This window comes from Dendrobium catenatum, unplaced genomic scaffold (assembly GCF_001605985.2).
Source record: "Dendrobium catenatum unplaced genomic scaffold, ASM160598v2 fragScaff_scaffold_506, whole genome shotgun sequence".
NCBI lineage: Eukaryota > Viridiplantae > Streptophyta > Magnoliopsida > Asparagales > Orchidaceae > Dendrobium > Dendrobium catenatum.
The window spans coordinates 1,173,212-1,190,895 of NW_021318968.1; the positions used below are offsets into that span (position 1 = coordinate 1,173,212).

The following is a 17,684-nucleotide window of genomic DNA, read 5'->3' on the forward strand; positions in this document are numbered from 1 at the left end:
ACAGAGAGAATCTCACAAAATTTCCATTTATCAAACAAAGAAAGAAAAACAAGAGGGTTTATCCTTTCGTTGGGCACCTTGATGCTGCCGGGACCGTCAGGCTCGAGGTCGCGGCGGACAAGCTTCATGGCGACGAATTGTTTAGGGGCTGTTTGGTACCGGATTTATTCAGGATTTACGCAAGATTTAAGCAAGATTTGAGCAAAATCCTGCCAAACGCAAAAAAAAAAAAAATGCAAGTTAAATCAAAAGTCTAAGATCCACTTACGGCGTTTTCGAAGAAGTGCGCTAAATTAGTGAAAAATCGTTACTTTCTCAGCGTGCGAGCTTCCATCGTTACTTCCGATCCAACGTCGTCGAACTACCGTGACTTCCGATCCGACAGGAAGGAACGTCGTCGAAGCAGGCGAAAAAGCTAGTGACCCGTTCTCTATCTCACATGAAGCAGGCAAAGCCGAACAGGTCGACGGAGGCGAAGAAGCTAGCGACTCTTCAAAGCTCTACCTCAGGTTCAGGTGACGCAGCCGAAGTCGAACGGCAACGAAATGGAGGAGAAGAAAAGCGAACCGTAGGAATTGCGTCGAGGAAATGGCAGAGAATAATTCTTTATTTTTAGTTAGGAATTTTTCTAATTAATTTATTATTCTAATTTAAAATATAAATAATTTTAAATAATTAGTGGTAAATTCCCCCAAAAAAATAATTAGTGGTAAATTCCCCCAAAAAAATAATTAGTGGTATATAATATAGTTAAAGTGTCATAACTATATTATATTGTTCTTGTAAAGCTTTGTTGCTTTTGTATGAGATAAGAGTATATTATGAACAACTTTATAAAGTTCTCTAAGGGATTATTTAGTAGCAGAAGTAGATTATGAAGTCCTTCAACTTCATTCATTCCTTAGGGCATCTCCAACGGAGAACTTCATTTTTCACGGCAAAATACATCAAAACTCCAAAATGTCGTGGTGCTGCTCCAATCGAACGTCATTATGTGCTTCTGCGAAGGTAACGATCCTTCTCCCTTTCGCGCATTTTTCCGGTTGAGAGAGCAAATAACAAAGGTGAACAGTGCGACACCATTATTGGCGTCGCACTGTTCACCCGCAAGTAAATGGCGGAAGATTTGGCGTTCGGCTGGAGCGGCCGAACGACACCATACGCTCGTTTGGCATTTGGTTGGAGATGCTCTTAGATATAACAATAATTTAAGGCTTCGTTTGAGGCTACTTTTTAATTGTTTCTTAAAACAATTTTTTAGTACACAAATTTTATTTGATATACTAAAAAGCAGCTTTAAGAAGCAATTAGAAAACCGTCCCAAACGAAACCTAAGTTTATAATCACAAAGTAATCAACTGAGTTTGATTTTCAAGTTACTTCAATATATGTATAATTATAATGTAACATTCATAATTATTTATCACCCTTAAGAAGATAGCATATCTATTAGTGAATTTTTTGGTTCACATTTGTTTGTCTAGTGGTGAGTTTAGGATTTAATTATATTTATTGAATGATCACATCTTATTAATAATCTTATTTGTTAAAATAATAGCGTCTTATTTAAAAGCTAAATAAAATTTTCTAATAATGCCTATGCTATTATTACAAAAAGAACCTTGTGATTCTTCTTAAATAAAATATTAACAATTCATGTCATTCTTCTAATATTAAATCTTATGAATTCTTTTTTCTTATCGTTGGCCTCCTTGATGCTATGATTTGATTTTTTATATCTCACCCTTCCTTTCTTTCTCAACTTTATGAGAATATAATTTTTGTCATCTTAGCTTTATCTCAATTTTATTATTAATGCATAAAATTAAGTATTTTCTTAAGGCTTTACTATCATTTCAACTACATTTATATATTTGACACAAATAATTTTTTTTTTTTTTTCAAATGGCATCGTAGCTTATGAAAGTTTTTGAATATTACAATGTTGAGTTATATCGTTTCATTGCTGAGAAGATGGTTGTATTTCATCAAGCTATATCTAATTTGCATGAAGAAAGCTATATTTGAATATATGTTAATATGTAATTACGAGCGGAATCCCATATAATCCAAGAGGGGCAATTGCCCCCCGCCTTAAAAAAAAAAAGCTTATAGGAGAGTAAAAAATTGTTTTTGCCTCTCCTAAAAAATCAATTTTGCCCCCCCTAAAAAGCCTTTTTGCCCCTACCTACCATTGATGTTGTCCTCTTTACGTTTGAACCATTTGATTCTTAAGGCTTGATTCATCTTCTACTTTATCTTCTCTCAATGTATATATATTCTCTATTTTTTAATTGCTATGAAAATGGGTAGTAATGAAGGCTCATTTTTCTATGCTATTAACTTTAGTTTAGAAATACTTTTTAGTGCAAAAAAATTTGTAGGATTTGATTAAGGCTGTGTTTGGGACGGCTTTTTTACTGCTTCTTAAAGCAACTTTCTATTATAAAAATTTTAATTTTTATACTAGAAATCAACTTTATGAAGCAGGAAGAAAGTCGTCCCAAACGAAACCTAAGAATATCAATTATGTATATTTTTTTCCTGTTCTTGCAATATTTTTTTAAAATTTTTTTTTGTGGCTGAAAACATGGTGATGATTTTGATATACATTTCGTTTGCATTTGGAAGCTAAAAAATTTTTTTAGATCAAATATAAATTAAGCTAAAAAAATTTTGAAACAACTTTCATAATATTATATATATAATTTTTAATATTTCAATTATTTTTATTTTTAAGTATTTTTTTATTTTTTTATTTAATTATTTTTATATTTAATTTACTTCCCCATCAAAATTAGGGCTGGTTCCGCCCCTGTATGTAATCGTAAATGACCTTCACTTTTTGGAAGAACCATGCTAATTGTGAGTTTCATTGAGTGTTGCAAAAGTGAAAATTTTCTTAATTTTATTTCTATGAGTTATTGATTTCTAAGTAATTTGTATTCATTTTATTTTTATTTTGTCTTTTGAATTTGATATATTTACATAATATTAGATTATTATATTTAGTGAGGCATCCTTTGAAGTGTGATTTACTTTTTGTTATGACACTATTTAACTCTATTAAAAAATATTTATTTTCTTGCCAATATAAGTAAATAAATTATATTTGTAAAATATGATTTAATGTTAATAACTCTAATTTTTCATTAATATGATCATTATTATAAATACTTTTATGGATAAACTTATTTATTCATGTAATTAACTAAATATAGTATTACATTTTATTGATATTATATTTTAAATAAATGTAGTATTATAATAGTATTACATTATTGTAAATTATTTTATTGATAAACTTATTTATTCATGTAAATAAATAAATAATATTTCATTATTGTAAATTCTTTCACTGATAAACTTATTTATTTATGTAAATAAATAAATATAATATTACATTTGTTGTGGGTTGAAATATACGCGGTGGTAGAGTTTGTAAATTCGTGTATGAGCGTTGTACGAATATTCAACACACAAATAGAAAAGAGAATGAACATCAGAAATTTTACGTGGAAAACCCGGAAGAGGGAAAAAACCACGGGGCCACGCCCAATTGAAATAATTTCACTAGTATTTGTTTGAAGTACAAAGATCGATTCATCTCACAAGTCAAGACAATCGGTTTACAATCAGCTTCTAACAAAGTTACAAAGTTCTGTAAAATCCCGACGTTTCTCGAAAATCCGGCAGAGTTCCGACGTATTCAGGCGACGGGAAAAGCTCTGGCGGTGGTCGAGGAGGAGATGATTCCCTTTCCCCTTTCTCTTCTTCTTCTCTCTCTTCTCACTTGAGTCATCTTGCGAAGAATGAGGGCTCGATTTATAGTTTTTCAGGAGTGACATGGCTTGTAATAGGTGTGAGATCAGGGGCGAATAGGGAGTGGTTGAATGGACGGTTGATGTTGAACCCTTTGATCGTGCACCGTTCGTTGGACATTTGAAGGCCTTAGTGGTGTCAGAATTCGGCGATCTTGGGCTCGTTTGGATTCGTCTCGTCAAGCCATTTGATTCGAGTATAAGCTCGTTAAAATCGGAGACCGTTTGGTAACTCCAATTGTGATTCGAACCTTCCAACAGAGCTTCGGGTCCTTGATTTGGACCCATTTGGGCTCGGATTGGGTTGAATTTGGTGTCGTTCGGTCGTATTTCCGAGACACTCAGTTTGACTGCAAGCTCGATGAAATTGGAGTTCAGGTGCCCTCGCCTTTTACTTTTTAAAGTTTCCAACTAGCTTTTTGCCTCGAGATTCGTGCCCGAACAAGATAATTTTATGATGACGTATCAACATTATTGTAAATTCTTTCACTGATAAACTTATTTATTCATGTAACTAAATAAATATACTACTCATACAACTAAATAAATAGAATATTGTATTTTATTTTAAAACTTTTTTTCCAACCATCTACAGGTATATATAGGTGGAAGAAAAAATAGTCATTGAGATGGATATTTAAGAAAATAAATTATAAAAATAAGCTTAGTCGAACAAATCGCAAGCAAACTTTGAACTATCATTGCTTTCTGTAGCCACTGAAGTACCTAATCAAACAACATAAATATTTAAAAACACCCCGCATTATTTACAGTCACAAATCTTCTTGAATATCAAAATAAGAGAAGTTTTTTTGACAATGCTTCTTGAACAAAAGGATCATTATCTTTGTCTTTATTTCAAAAATTCTGATGCATTGATGGGTTATGTTAGGGAAATAAAATGTATCAAACATATATAGCACATAATAAGTCAATTCATGATATGTTAAACTTGCATATAAAATTATAACAAAAGCAAAGTATTAGAAGAGAATAACATATCATAGTAAATAAATATATATTGTTGGTGTACTAATTATAATCAACTTAAATTGACAAAAGGATAGGTTAAAGCCGGTTTCCTTGCCCAATGATCCTCATAATCACAATAAGACAACTATTTTGATTGTAAATTTTAAAAAAATTGGAGTTTGTTTGATCCTTTTAGAACTATTGATTTCATTTTGGACAACTTCCTTACTACTCTCTATAATAGCTTTTTAGTTCAATTCTTTTTTGAAAGCAACAACCAAAAGTTATCCAAAATGAAGCCCTAGGTTCCGTTTGGGATGAATGCAACTTTTTGTAAAAGTGGTTGTAATGATGCTATGGAGAAAGTTTTTTTTTTTTGAAGTTACTGCATAAAATAATTTCATAGCACAAAAATATCTTAAAAGCAACAAAAAAATAGTTATCAAACAAAAATTATGGTTGCGATCTAAAAAGCAAAACAGTAAGAAAGTTGTCCCACACGAAGCCTTAGTGTATTGAAGACAAAAAAGTACATAAATTTTTTTCTATTTCTTCATATAGGAAATTTATGGGCGCAACAATAGCTTAATAATAATAAAAAAAAATTGTATTAATATAATTAATTTCAAGAGAACAAACTTATTAGTTAAGCACAAATTAAATAATCAATTATGAATGAAACAACATAATTATTAATCCATTTCTAAATTATATACCATATAGAGGACCTTGCAAGCCAACATAAGCCTCCATATATAATTTTTGATATAATATGCATTTTATAACAAGTTATACATGAAAATTGAAGGATTGCGTTTTATACTTGATCTATTTCTTCAGCTTAATTGGTATTGGATCTAATATTACATTCCCCTCTTACAAATAAAAATTGAGTTTGAAGAGAAAAGAGGGGAAAGAGAGAGCACATTTTGGGAGAGAATCTTAGATAGATGTTAATATTCATGGAAGTAATATTTCAGCACCCATCCAAGATGGTGTTATGCCCACAATTGGGCAAATTATTAGGTCCGGCCACCTGACCTAAAAATAGGTCCGGACATCCAATAAAAACTTGCCAAGTGGATTGCGCTTTGACTGTGCGCATTGACTGCGCTTTTTTTTACTGCGCTTTAATTGTACTTCACCTGCACTTTACATGCGCTTTTGACTGTGTTTTTTGAGTCAAAGCGCAGTCAATGTGGCAAATTTTTAGTGGATGTCAGGACCTAGAAATAGGTCCGGTGACCGGACCTAATAATTTGCCCCACAATTGATCTTCGAACCCTATTTATAAGCATATAACAATATCGCCAGTAAAAAGTAGATTACATAAAAGAATAAAAGTAAAAAATAAAAATAAAAAATTAATGTGGTTGTTCGTGTAGCAAATGAATCTAATTGCCAATTAACTAATTAATGGATAAGAACTTCTAGAAAGTTCCAATTTCAAGATAAGAATATTGGGCGTGTTATTCTACTGAGAACCCTTAAATAGGCTTACCGAGAGCACATGAGATTTGCATGCTAGTGGTCTTTGATAAGGGAGTGATCGATTTCATAAGTTCTAAAGATTGAGCTCATGGGCAAATTGACAATATTAGGGCTCGGATGACTTAAGGCTTTGAAGCATTTAAACCTCGATGAATATTGCATTGGTTTTTGACCAATGATTAGTTGAACTAGGTTCATGTTTTTGTGATGCCTTGATCAATCAGAGCTAGACAAATATGAATTCACATTTGGTGAACTCACAAAAATAAATATCCAATATTTATAATAACTCATAAATTCAATGAATAACATTTCATATACATATTAGGATAATAAGGTCATGCCCTTATTATGTATGTCTCTTAGGACTATATTGTTGCATCCTGAAATATTCGATATGATGTAGTAGAGAAATATAAAGTTTAACGGCTTAGTGTTGTACGAAGATCCAACACACAAACAATTAAAAGAGAGGGTGCAACATTTATAAGAGACACCCAAATTTTTACGTAGAGAATACTGAATATAAGAAAAAACCACGGGGCCTAGCCAAATCTGAATGAATATAATAATATTTTGTAGTTAATTACAAATGAGGCCTTTCCTTGCGGGGAAAGGATGTAACAAATATACATCATATGGAGTGCATTATATGGTGGGAATCATGAAAATCACTATTGACGTGTTCGTTTGGTCTGAAGACCATAGTCGGTGGACGACGGAGTTCATAAAGACAATAATCGGGTGACAGTGGTCAAAAGGACTGTAGTCGGTGGGAAATGGAGGTCAGAAGGACCGTAGTCAATGGACGATGGAGGTCGAAAATATCATTGTTTGGTGACGAAAGTTGGACAGATCGTAGTCGGCAGGCGACAGAGGTCGGAAGTTTGACGATGAGCAGAAGTCTGGTGTCAGGCAAAAGTTCAATGATGAATGGAAGTCCAGTGTTAGATAGAAGTCCGACGACGGGAAGAAGCATAGTGACAGGCATAAGTCCGATGTTGGGTAGAAATTCGAGGACGGGCGGAAATCTGACAATGAACATAAGTCTGGCGTCGGGTAGAAGTTCGATGAAAGTTCAACAATGGGCAAAAGTCTAATGAAAGTCCAACGATGGGCATAGTCTGATGATGGGTGGAAGTTCAGCGTCGGGTAAAATTTGACGACAGTTAGAACTTTGGCGTATGATAGAAGTCGGACGAAAGTTTAGTGATGGGTAGAAGTCCAACGATGAGAGGAGTTCGGTGTTGGGAAGAAGTCTAACGAAAGTCCGACAACAGGCAGAAGTCTGGTGACGGGTGCTTTATAGTTTAAGTTTAAAATTTATAATTATAATTGAATATAAATTATAGTTAAATGATTATATATATATATATATATATATTCTCATCGTAAGAATTAAGAATATTCTAACCTCTCCTCGATTAATTTGACACGTCGGACGGTCGCATGCGACAGGATTCCAGTTGTTGCTCGACCGGGCTTGCTCCATTATTCCATCAAAGAAGTCTTTTGCCTATCCCCCGCCAGCAGGAAGTCACGGGCCCCACATACCTGTTACAAGTACAAACATAACATCTGCGCCAAAACAGATCATCATCGCGTCATCCGCTCCGCATGAAAGATTTCCATGCGGGCTAGCCATATAAAAATGGAGCTGGCGGGGGGGGGGGTGCTCCCTAAACCGCGCGCCGAGTTCGCCCATGTTTTCGGCGGTGGCAAAATCTTTCGGCCCTACGTGGGTCCCACTTCCTGGTCTTTCCATTGTGACGCTTCATCTCTCCCATAATTGCAACCATAACCTTCCTCAACCCCCGATTACAACTAAAATATTGCAAAAATAATCTTCGTAGAGATTACTAATCAGACGAGGTGAGGGCGGAGAAATCGTGAAGGGAGGAGAAAGATGGAGGAAAGGAAGGAAGACGACGACGGCGGCGATATGTTCATCGTCGGGAGATCCAGCAATCATAATCTCCAACGAAAAGTGCAGTCCTACAGCCAGCCGCTGGGCCGAGATGCGACTCCCGCCGGCGCTGCCTCGAAGCACATCGTAAACCGTAAGCATAGTCTCGACGAATTAATCAATCCCTTCTACGCGGATCCGTCCGCCATCGATCTTGTATCGGCCGTCTCATTGGACGGAAGCAACGCTGGACGATCCCACTCGTACCCTCATTACCAAGGCTTTCCTTTGTCTTCCTCCCACCACAAACAGTCCAACTCCGAGGAGGACATTCGCTTCCAACACTCTCACCTTCCCCCGCCTCTTCCTCCCATTTACCGTTCAATCGGCGGATCCCTCGGCAGTGCCGTCCCCTACCAGTTCGACCGCCGGTGCGGAAGCTCTGGGAGCTCCCTTTCCGAAAGCGACGGAACCCTCACCCTTGAGCGCGCCATGTCGGAATTCGGTGGGGCACCGGGGACACTGCCCGAGTTCATGGGAAACGGCGGTGGTACCGGGATTTTCCGCGTGCCGTTCCGCGCTGCGGTGCACCCCGGTCGGCCTCCGGTGCTTGAGCTTCGTCCGCGTCCACTCCGGGAAACCCAGGCAGGCTCCTTTCTCCGAACAATGGTTTGCACCGGTACGCAGCTCTGGGCGGGCCAGGAAACTGGATTGCGTTTCTGGAACCTCTCCGATGTATACGAAGTTTGGAATGGTAGGCTGGCGAAGAGAGGGGACGAGGCGAGCGCTCCATTTTACGAATCCGGCCGTACTTCGCCTGTGATTTGCTTGGTGGCTGATGCGGCGAGTGGGTTTGTGTGGAGTGGACACAAGGATGGGAGGATTAGATCATGGTTAATTCCAAAGCAGGGATCGGAGAGTTTTTCAGGGGAAGGTGGTGAGGAGGATAAAATAATTCCGGAGAACAGCATTGCTGCAGGATCTTGTGATCCTGAATCGCTTTTTAGAGAAGGTCTCTCATGGCAGGCGCACCGTACCCCTGTGCTCTCTATGATTATCACTTCGTATGGTAATCTAACTTTAAGGCCATCAACTTTTGTTTGCTTTTGTTTTTTCTTCATGTTATGTGTGGTTTATAAACCCGTGTTGTTATTGGAAAGTGGCATATTTCAGCTATGGATCCTTCATAAAGTTCTCTTCATTATTTTCTTTGGCTACTATGGCATCTGCTCTCTATAGATTAGAATTTTATGATGGAGACTTTCTATTGCACGAACTAATGAAATTTACAGCTTTTTTGGTGTTAAAGGCAAACATCTTGATTTCCTTCATGGGCGTTGACAATTTTCTACATTTTGATAGATGACGTCTCTGTAGCTAACCTGATTTCCTAGCTTCACGAACCTCACGCACATGTTATGTTCATTTGTTTTTTTTTTTTTTTTTTTTTTATGTTTGGTGGTGTATGGTAAAGAAGAGAATTTTGGTTTTACCTTAGTTTAAAATGGATCTGATTATGGTTATTTTTTGTCTAGTATAAAGATTGGTTGCTTTTATGATAATTGCAATTTTACCTGCTTTGATGTGAGACCTCATCATACAGTTCAATATGGTATATCTTTCTTGATGTCCGTATATATGTCTGCTTTGTATATACATAGATGTCATTGTGGTATATATAAGCTAGGTTATTGTCTGGAAGAGTTTCTGATTGATAAATATCCGTAGTTTTGTTTTATTTTTGCAGTTAACTTGCAGAGGATAGAACTCATAGAAGTACTATTAAAATATGTTATTTTATTCACTTGCATCTAATTTCATGTGTTTATCACATAATTTCACAATTGTTTTTTTTGTTAGAATATGTAACCATTGTCTGCTTTGCTAATGTTGAAAAAGAAAGTTCTTGTCATTATTACCATAAACAGCCATACAAGACAGAATAAAAATAAGGGTATGAATATGTAAAAATCATCAATTAATAGGAAATTGATCTTAATAAAAATATCTCCCTAGTATTATACTTTCATGATATAGCATTTTTAATTTCATGATTTCGTACAATAACACTTCTCCTCAATTTGGGGCATACATATAAAAAATTTTAGTTTGTAACAAAGAGTGGAAAAAAGAAGAGGTCTTAGAGCTTTGGTAAAGATATCAATAAACCATTATTCATTGAAGATGTTCAGAGTGATGATCTTCTTAATCAAAATTGCATATATGATGAAGTGAAAATCTACTTTAATTTGTTTAGTTATTTCTTAGAAAAAATTAACACAATGTATTAAATAATTCATGTCATGATTATTCGACAAGTTTTACGCTGGTTGTCGACTACTTAACGCAACCCTTTTATCCTGAACTTGGGACATTGCAACGACAGTGTTAAATAGTTGATAAGACTAGAGAGGGAGTTGAAGGTACTTGAATTATGGAGGTCAATCTTAGAGTCTAAAGACTTTAGTTTGAGTATATCTAAAATTGAATATATAAAGTGTAATTTTAGTAATAATAGATCTAGTGGGGGGTTTGTGACTTTGAGCGTTCAAGTCATTAATAAGAGTACACGTTTTAGATATCTTGAGTCTATTGTTCAGAGTGATGGTGAAATAGATAAGGATATTATTAGTAGAATTGAAGTTGGATGGTTGAAGTGGAGTAATGCATCATGCTTGTTGTGTGATAGAAAAGCCCCCTTCAAACTTAAGGGAAAATCTAAAAGATGATAGTGAGACCTGCAATGCTTTATGGTGCAGAATGTGACCATTAAAAGAGAAATATAATATTAAGTTAAGTGTTGCAGAGATGAGGATGTTCAGGTGGATGAGTGGCTTTACTCTTTATTGACCATATACAAAATGAGCATATACGTGAGAAAGTTGTAGTAGCCCCAGTGGAAGATAAGATTAGAGAGAGTCGCCTTAGATGGTTTGGTCACATAAAACGATGACCCGGTTAGGAAAGTATATGTATTAGATTTGACTTATGTTAAAAAAGATAGAGGTAGACCTAAAAAGAATTGGTTAGAAAATATTAGAAATGAGCTTTCTTTATTAGATTTAGATTAAAATTTGACTCTTAACTTGACACAATGGAGAAAAAGGATTCATGTATCCGACCCCACATAGTGGGATAAAGGCTTGCTGTTGTTGTTTCTTAGAAAAAATTGATTGCAATATAAATAGTTGCTCATTGACTTGGTTATAATGATTGAGTATGGATTGTGTAATGGAAAAGACATCTTTCGAGAAGAGTTTTGACCCACATAATTTCACAATGTGTCATAATTTTGTATTCAACTTCAACACTTGGTCTAGTTACCAATGTCTACTTCTTAACTTTCTAGGATATGGGATTTTTATCCATAAAGACATATTATCTATAAGTAAATTTTCAATCCTCAATAAATTCAGCCTAGAATGAATTGGAAAATGCTTCAACCCTCGAATGATTATGTTTTTGATAGACTAATATTCTCCTAGAGATATTTTGATAGATCTTAAAATTCTCAGGATAGCCTCCTAGTATATATTCTTTGAGTTTTGCATATATTGGTTGATCACTTCAAGTATAAAAGCTATGTCATAGTGAGTAATAGTCTGTTGATAAGTTTGTTAATAAACATATCTATTAACAAGCTTGTTTATAAGACATCACTTATTGATGCAGGACTACTTAGGTGACATGCTTATGGCTTCATTTTAAGCATTGCACAATTCTTTGATTAGAATAATTTTGTCTTAAAATTATTAGCAATTCTCAACATCAATTAAAACAAATAAAGATGTGATTTGTGTAGGCTAATTCACATGCTCCAAGCTTTGAGATTTTCAAGATAAGTAAGACAAGTAAAACAATGCAAAATAGTAGCCTTCAATTTAATCCCTAGTCTGACAACGAGATTTAGGATGCAAAGAAAGTACACTCAATGACTTATGAATTACTAGGCTTAACAAGAGCATTCGGAGTAGGCTTTCGCGAATACAATCTAACCAAACGAGAACTTAGATTTAGAAGACTCTGAATGCAAGTGAAAGAAGGAAAAACCTTTGCTCAAAGAGACGTGGCAATCCTCCGCGATAGCAACTACTCATGACGAATATCCAAGGTCCAAGAACGAAGATGTTCTCTTCATAGGGTGCTTGTAGAAGTAATCCAAATCCTTCCAAAATCTGAGAAAGTTCTCAGATTTTCTAGCCAAAATCTGAGAAGAAAAATCCCAGATCTTCTGATGTGGGAGTGGAACTAGTTGGGAATTGATTATGCCCAAATCTCAACAGAGAGTTTCATGAGATAGGAGAGGTAGCGAAAGAGAGAGGTGGCAAGAAAAGAAAAAACAAAAGGAAAGAAAGGGGGAGGCGGCGGGAACCAGAGGATTGGGGTTTTGATTTCCTGAATCAATTCTTAGGCTTAGGGGATTAATTGAGGAAATCAGGGATAAGGGAAATTCGGCCAAATAAATGAGAATAGAATTAAGAAATATTTCCTTGGAAAGGTTGGAAGATTATGAAACTAATCCTATTGGAATCCAAAGATGGGGCCGGCGGCAATAGAAGCCAGGGAGAAAATCAAGGAGGGGAATTTGGGTAGATTTAATTGGCTAGGAATATTAGGTAATTACCCAATTAAATTCAATTTGAATTTGAAATTCAATTTGAGTTAATTAAGAAACTTTCCTAAAATAGAAGAGCTAATTTAGGAAATAATTTGAATTCAATTTTGGGTGAATTTTAATTTCAAATTAATCCCAATTAATTCCAACCCAAATTAGGAAACAAAATAAAAGAGGAAAAGGGGATGGGAGGGCCGGCGGCTAAGGCCTTGGCCGGCGGCAAGGGGCTTGGGGATACTTGGGCCGTGGGGTTTGGAAGGGGAGGAGGGATCGTGTTTGGTGGCCGATGGCTTGTGGTGGTGGAGGGTGGGGAAGTTTGACGAGGGGATGATGACAAAGATAAAGAAGAGAACCACGAATCCGGCCGTCTCCAAGGTTGGTGGGTGATGCGCCAATCTCCTTCATCTCCTAGGAAGCTCTCTCCATTAGAACTATCAAGGCTCTCAAACACAAGCGTAGGCAAATTTCTTCATAATCATTCATTAACCATAATAGAATAAAGTGGGGCTTTAAATAGCCTCTTACAACATGACTCGAAACAAAAGACACAAACGCCCTTTGGGCTTACATACGACAGCTCCCATAAGAGGGGTACTACGGGAAAGAAAACACATAAGCAACTAAATAAAATAAAATAAAATAAAATAAAATACAACGGCTCAAAATGCCACATAAGCAAATAACAAGCTACATGAAAATAAAAATACATCAACGACTCAAAAATATAAAGACTCGATCGTGGCCGTAGATCGGCGGCCGCGTCTCTGATAAACTCTCCATGATGATCTGATGTCCCCATCACTTATGAGAAGGATCTTCATAGCTTCCATCGTTCTTGTATAATTGCAGTTTTATAAGAGAGTCATCATTCTTACATTTAAGGAAACTAGTTTCTTCTAGAAGGCCTATAACATTTTTTTTTTATTTTTTGAGATATAGAAATACTTTCCTTTTTACATCCAAATTCGATGCCAAGAAAATATTTTGGATGCCTTGAGCCTTTAGTAGCATATCATCTTCATGAACAATAATTCTTCAGTGATTAATAACTCACTTCCAATGAGAAGGATGTTATCAATATATATAGCTATAATCCTTATGCCATAGAAAGAGTGTTGAATAAAAGTAATGTGATAAGCCATACTGCTTCATAGTCTATTCTCAGAAAAAAAACTTTAAAGAGTTTGTCAAACAAGACACAAGGACTTTCACTTCAATCCTTTTATAATTTTTCGATTTGTTCTCCCCTTAAGCACAGACCAAGAAATTACTCCATATAAATTGCTTTGAAACGGTCCCCATAAAGAAAATCATTAGTGAAATTTATTTTTATCACCGGACATCATTGATTAATGACAACAACGACAAGACAAATATTGTTCAATTGAGCAATTAGTAAAAAATTCTCGTAGTAGTCAATACCATATAGATATGAGGATGCCCTATCACCACTAATTTAGCCTTGTAGTGATTAATAGAGTGATTAATATGTATCTTGATTGTGAAAGCCCCTTGATAAGACATATGTTTAACCCAAGTCGGTGATGCAGCAAATTCCTAGGTATGATGATCAATAGGAACAACAATTTCCTTGAATGGTATGGAAGAATAGTTTGTCATGACTTTGTCGAACGAAATGAATAAAAAAAAGCGCAATTGACGACAGAGAAGAAATTTTTTGTGGATAATGAATAGATAATGGATTGATACAATTTAAAACAGTAGAGGCAAACAATTGATTAAGCGACAGACATTAAAAATAAGTTTCCCAAAATTGATAAGGAACATGAATGCTAAGAATTAAAGTGCGAGCAATGTCAAGAGGATGATGACTTTTGCATTAAACAACCCTATTTTGCTGCTATTTATATTTACATGAGATTTAATGCATAAATTGAAAGTTCATTAGGGATGTTAAGCCCTATGAACTGGCCCAAGCTAACCAAGAGGGGGGGTGAATTGGAAAAAAAAAGATTCTTTAAACAAAAAAATAAAATCACAAACCAAATCACCACAAAGAAAACCAAAGTGCGGAAATTAAATGCGGAAGCGATAATAAGAAAAGAACACACCGAATTTATAGTGGTTCGGTCAAACCTTGACCTATGTCCACTCCTTGGAGGCACCCTCCAAGTATTGCACTAAAACAAGTGTCTCTCCTTTGGCCCCCACAGCTAGGCGGAGAAACCCTTACAAAATCACTTCCACCTTCTCCGGTGCGGTAGAGTCGCCGGGTCCTTTGACACCTAAGAGATCTTCTTATTTGGTGAACTTACCTCGAGACAAGCCTTGAATCCGATGGTACTAAGGTGCGAGTTCGCCGGAGCAACCGTGTGGATCCCCCACCACACTCCCTTGAGTTCCTCCCCCTCACAGGATCTTCTCCCTCTCAAACTTCACCCTTTCCTCTCTCCCTTTCAAGCTCTCTCTCCAAGTTTCCCCCACAAGAACGAAGCTACAATGGCTGCCAAAGAAACTTACAAAGTGCCTTGCCATAGCTTAAATAGAAGCTCTCAAAACAAGCTCATTAATGCAAGTTGCCGCCATTATCGTCCAGGACGATAGACATATGGTCCTGGCCGATTAGCTCAAATATGAGAAAAATTGTCCTGAATATCGCCCTGGTTGGACGATGTCTAATCGTCCCAGACGATCTTGCGATCGGCCCGGACGAAATCCCCATTAATTGCTTTCCAAAACTGCCTGAGAAATTTTGGAAAAATTGTCCTGGATCGTCCTGGACGATATTTTATAGTCCAGGCCGATCCTCTGGACGATGTCTAAAAATAGGTTATTTTTTAATAGATATGGCGGCAGATTCTTGCTGAATTGAGCCGATCATCCTGGCCGATACAAAATCGTACAAGACGATGTGTTTTGCATAAAGACGGCTACTTTAATGAGGATGCCCTAATTAGGGTTTCTACTTTTGTCTGATCGTCCGGGACGATATAAATATCGTCCCGGACGATGTTACCAAAAATAGAAATCTTTTAGGGCACAACAGAAAATCTTCCAAGTTACAAATCATCAGATGCCATACCAAATACAACAGACTCAAGAAAGGAAAAAGATTACAAACTGACTCAGACCTAGTCTACCCAATCTTGAGCTGATTCCAAATTACAGTCCGATCGTGTGAACCTGAAATGTCAGTACATAAGGCAATTGTAGAGAACAAAGAATGTTTGCTATCATCAAAATCATAAGCCATAGATCCGCAACATAAATTATTTTTAATACAGAAATAGTGAAAATAAGATTGTAGAAATTCAAGAGTTTATTAGCTCTAAGTTTGTTTGTGTATGCGTGTGTATAAGGGTATTAATATTAGACCCAAATAAAAAATTGACTAAAATCCAACATGAAAAATTTGGGTTAACTTGTGTAATATTCATCTCATGTTTGGGTTAGCTTAAGTGATTAAAAAAAGTCAATTGTGAGGTTTGAGCTTGAGTCCACATAATGATTTAAGTATTTATTTTTTAAATGAAAAACTCATATTGAATTATATTTATATTAATTTTTATTGACTTGTTGTTTCCAAATTGAGTAATTATTTTTATTTCAAGTTGGGTTGATGCTAACCTATCACAATTAAATATTTTTTTGCGTTGTGTCGGGTTGGGTTTGGTCAATCGGGTTGACTCTATTCGTGTCGGGTCAAGCTCGAACCATGAAGTTGAATTGACACCCCTGCATGTGGGTGGGGCAAGATGTGTGTGCGTGCTCACATTTATATATGCACATATATTTATAAATTATGTACACTCATATTCATGCATGAGTCTTTGCAAGGACATGGGAAATGACATGGTAATGTTTGTCAAACTCATATGTATCACAACCAATTTTCGAAATAAAGGATGACAAATGAGCGATCTCCTAAGACGATGATGATGACCTAGATGATATTGCCATTTATAAAGGGAAATTGTAGTAATGGGATCAACAATATTGAGATAATAAATACCGCTAGCCTCAACACCTCTATTAATTGTCTTTTTCACATGGAAATTTTGGAAGGCATCATAAGTATGATATAAGTATGATAAAATCTTACAAAGTAGTTGTGAGTCTTTGTTAGGCAAATGTATAGAGCCAAAGGTTAATTGTTAATTGTGGGATGTATATAGCTAGGGTTAGGAATGAAGAAGGATGTACATATCATTTGTCATAGGCTAGAGAAGGAGAACCATCAATAAGAATAACAGGTTGGTGGGGGAGGGGGTTGGGGGAGATTTATTGTTAAAGATGAAGACATTTGGGCTACCTATCTTTTATGAGAAAGTAGCAAAATCTAAGACTTAAGGCGTTCTAGTGGATATAAGGGTGTAAGTGAGCCGAACCGGCTCGCGAGCTAGCTCGAGTTCGATTTGTTTATAAGCTGGCGAGCTGAGCTTATCGAGCTCACGAGTCGAGCTCGAGCTCAAAGTCAAGCTCGTTTAGTAAACGAGCTCGAGTTCTAGCTTTAGCCTGGCTTAGGGGTGTAAGTGAGCCAAGATGGCTCGAGCTTGACTCATTTATGGGCTCGCGAGTCGAGCTTATCGAACCCACGAGTCGAGTTCGAGCTCAAGTTCGAGCTTGTTGAGGTTCGGCTCGTGAGCTGGCGAGCCGGCTCGAAAATAGTATTTTGAGCTAATATTTTTTTTAATTATTAATGTTTTTGTTACACTTTAAAGTAATAAATTAAGTTTGACAGCTGTATTCTTCTCCCAAAGTGGCAGCTCTATATAAAAATTCAAAAAAAAATCAGAAGTTTTCTCTCAAATATCAATGCATTACATGCTAATAAATGCTAGTAGCCTTCTTTTCCCACAAATAATATAATAGCTGGTTATATTCTTGATTCCACATAAAAAGCATTATATTGTAGCAT

At 36.1% G+C, this 17,684-nt stretch overlaps 2 protein-coding genes across 7 annotated transcripts in view; one reads left to right on the top strand and one right to left on the bottom strand.

Annotated features, from left to right (window-relative positions):
- LOC110107746 (protein PELOTA 1) overlaps nucleotides 1-592 on the bottom strand; it is a 33,122-nt gene extending 32,530 nt beyond the window's left edge. For 3 of the 6 annotated variants that reach the window (XM_020838113.2, XM_020838112.2, XM_028694600.1), the window contains exons 1-2: nucleotides 312-591; nucleotides 78-209 (exon numbers count right to left, since the gene is read on the bottom strand). In XM_020838113.2, the coding sequence (XP_020693772.1) occupies nucleotides 78-128 (51 nt within the window). In that variant the 5' untranslated portion in view covers nucleotides 129-209; nucleotides 312-591. Of the gene's footprint in view, nucleotides 1-77; nucleotides 210-268 lie in introns of all 6 variants that reach the window. The other 3 variants (XM_028694601.1, XM_020838114.2, XM_020838111.2) reach the window with 3 other exon arrangements.
- Nucleotides 593-8,128: 7,536 nt separating this feature from the next.
- The window catches only part of LOC110107725 (type II inositol polyphosphate 5-phosphatase 15), a 28,778-nt gene continuing 19,222 nt past the window's right edge, over nucleotides 8,129-17,684 (top strand). The window contains exon 1 of the mRNA XM_020838080.2: nucleotides 8,129-9,259. Coding sequence (XP_020693739.1) covers nucleotides 8,191-9,259 — 1,069 coding nt within the window. The 5' untranslated portion in view covers nucleotides 8,129-8,190. The remainder of the gene's footprint in view (nucleotides 9,260-17,684) is intronic.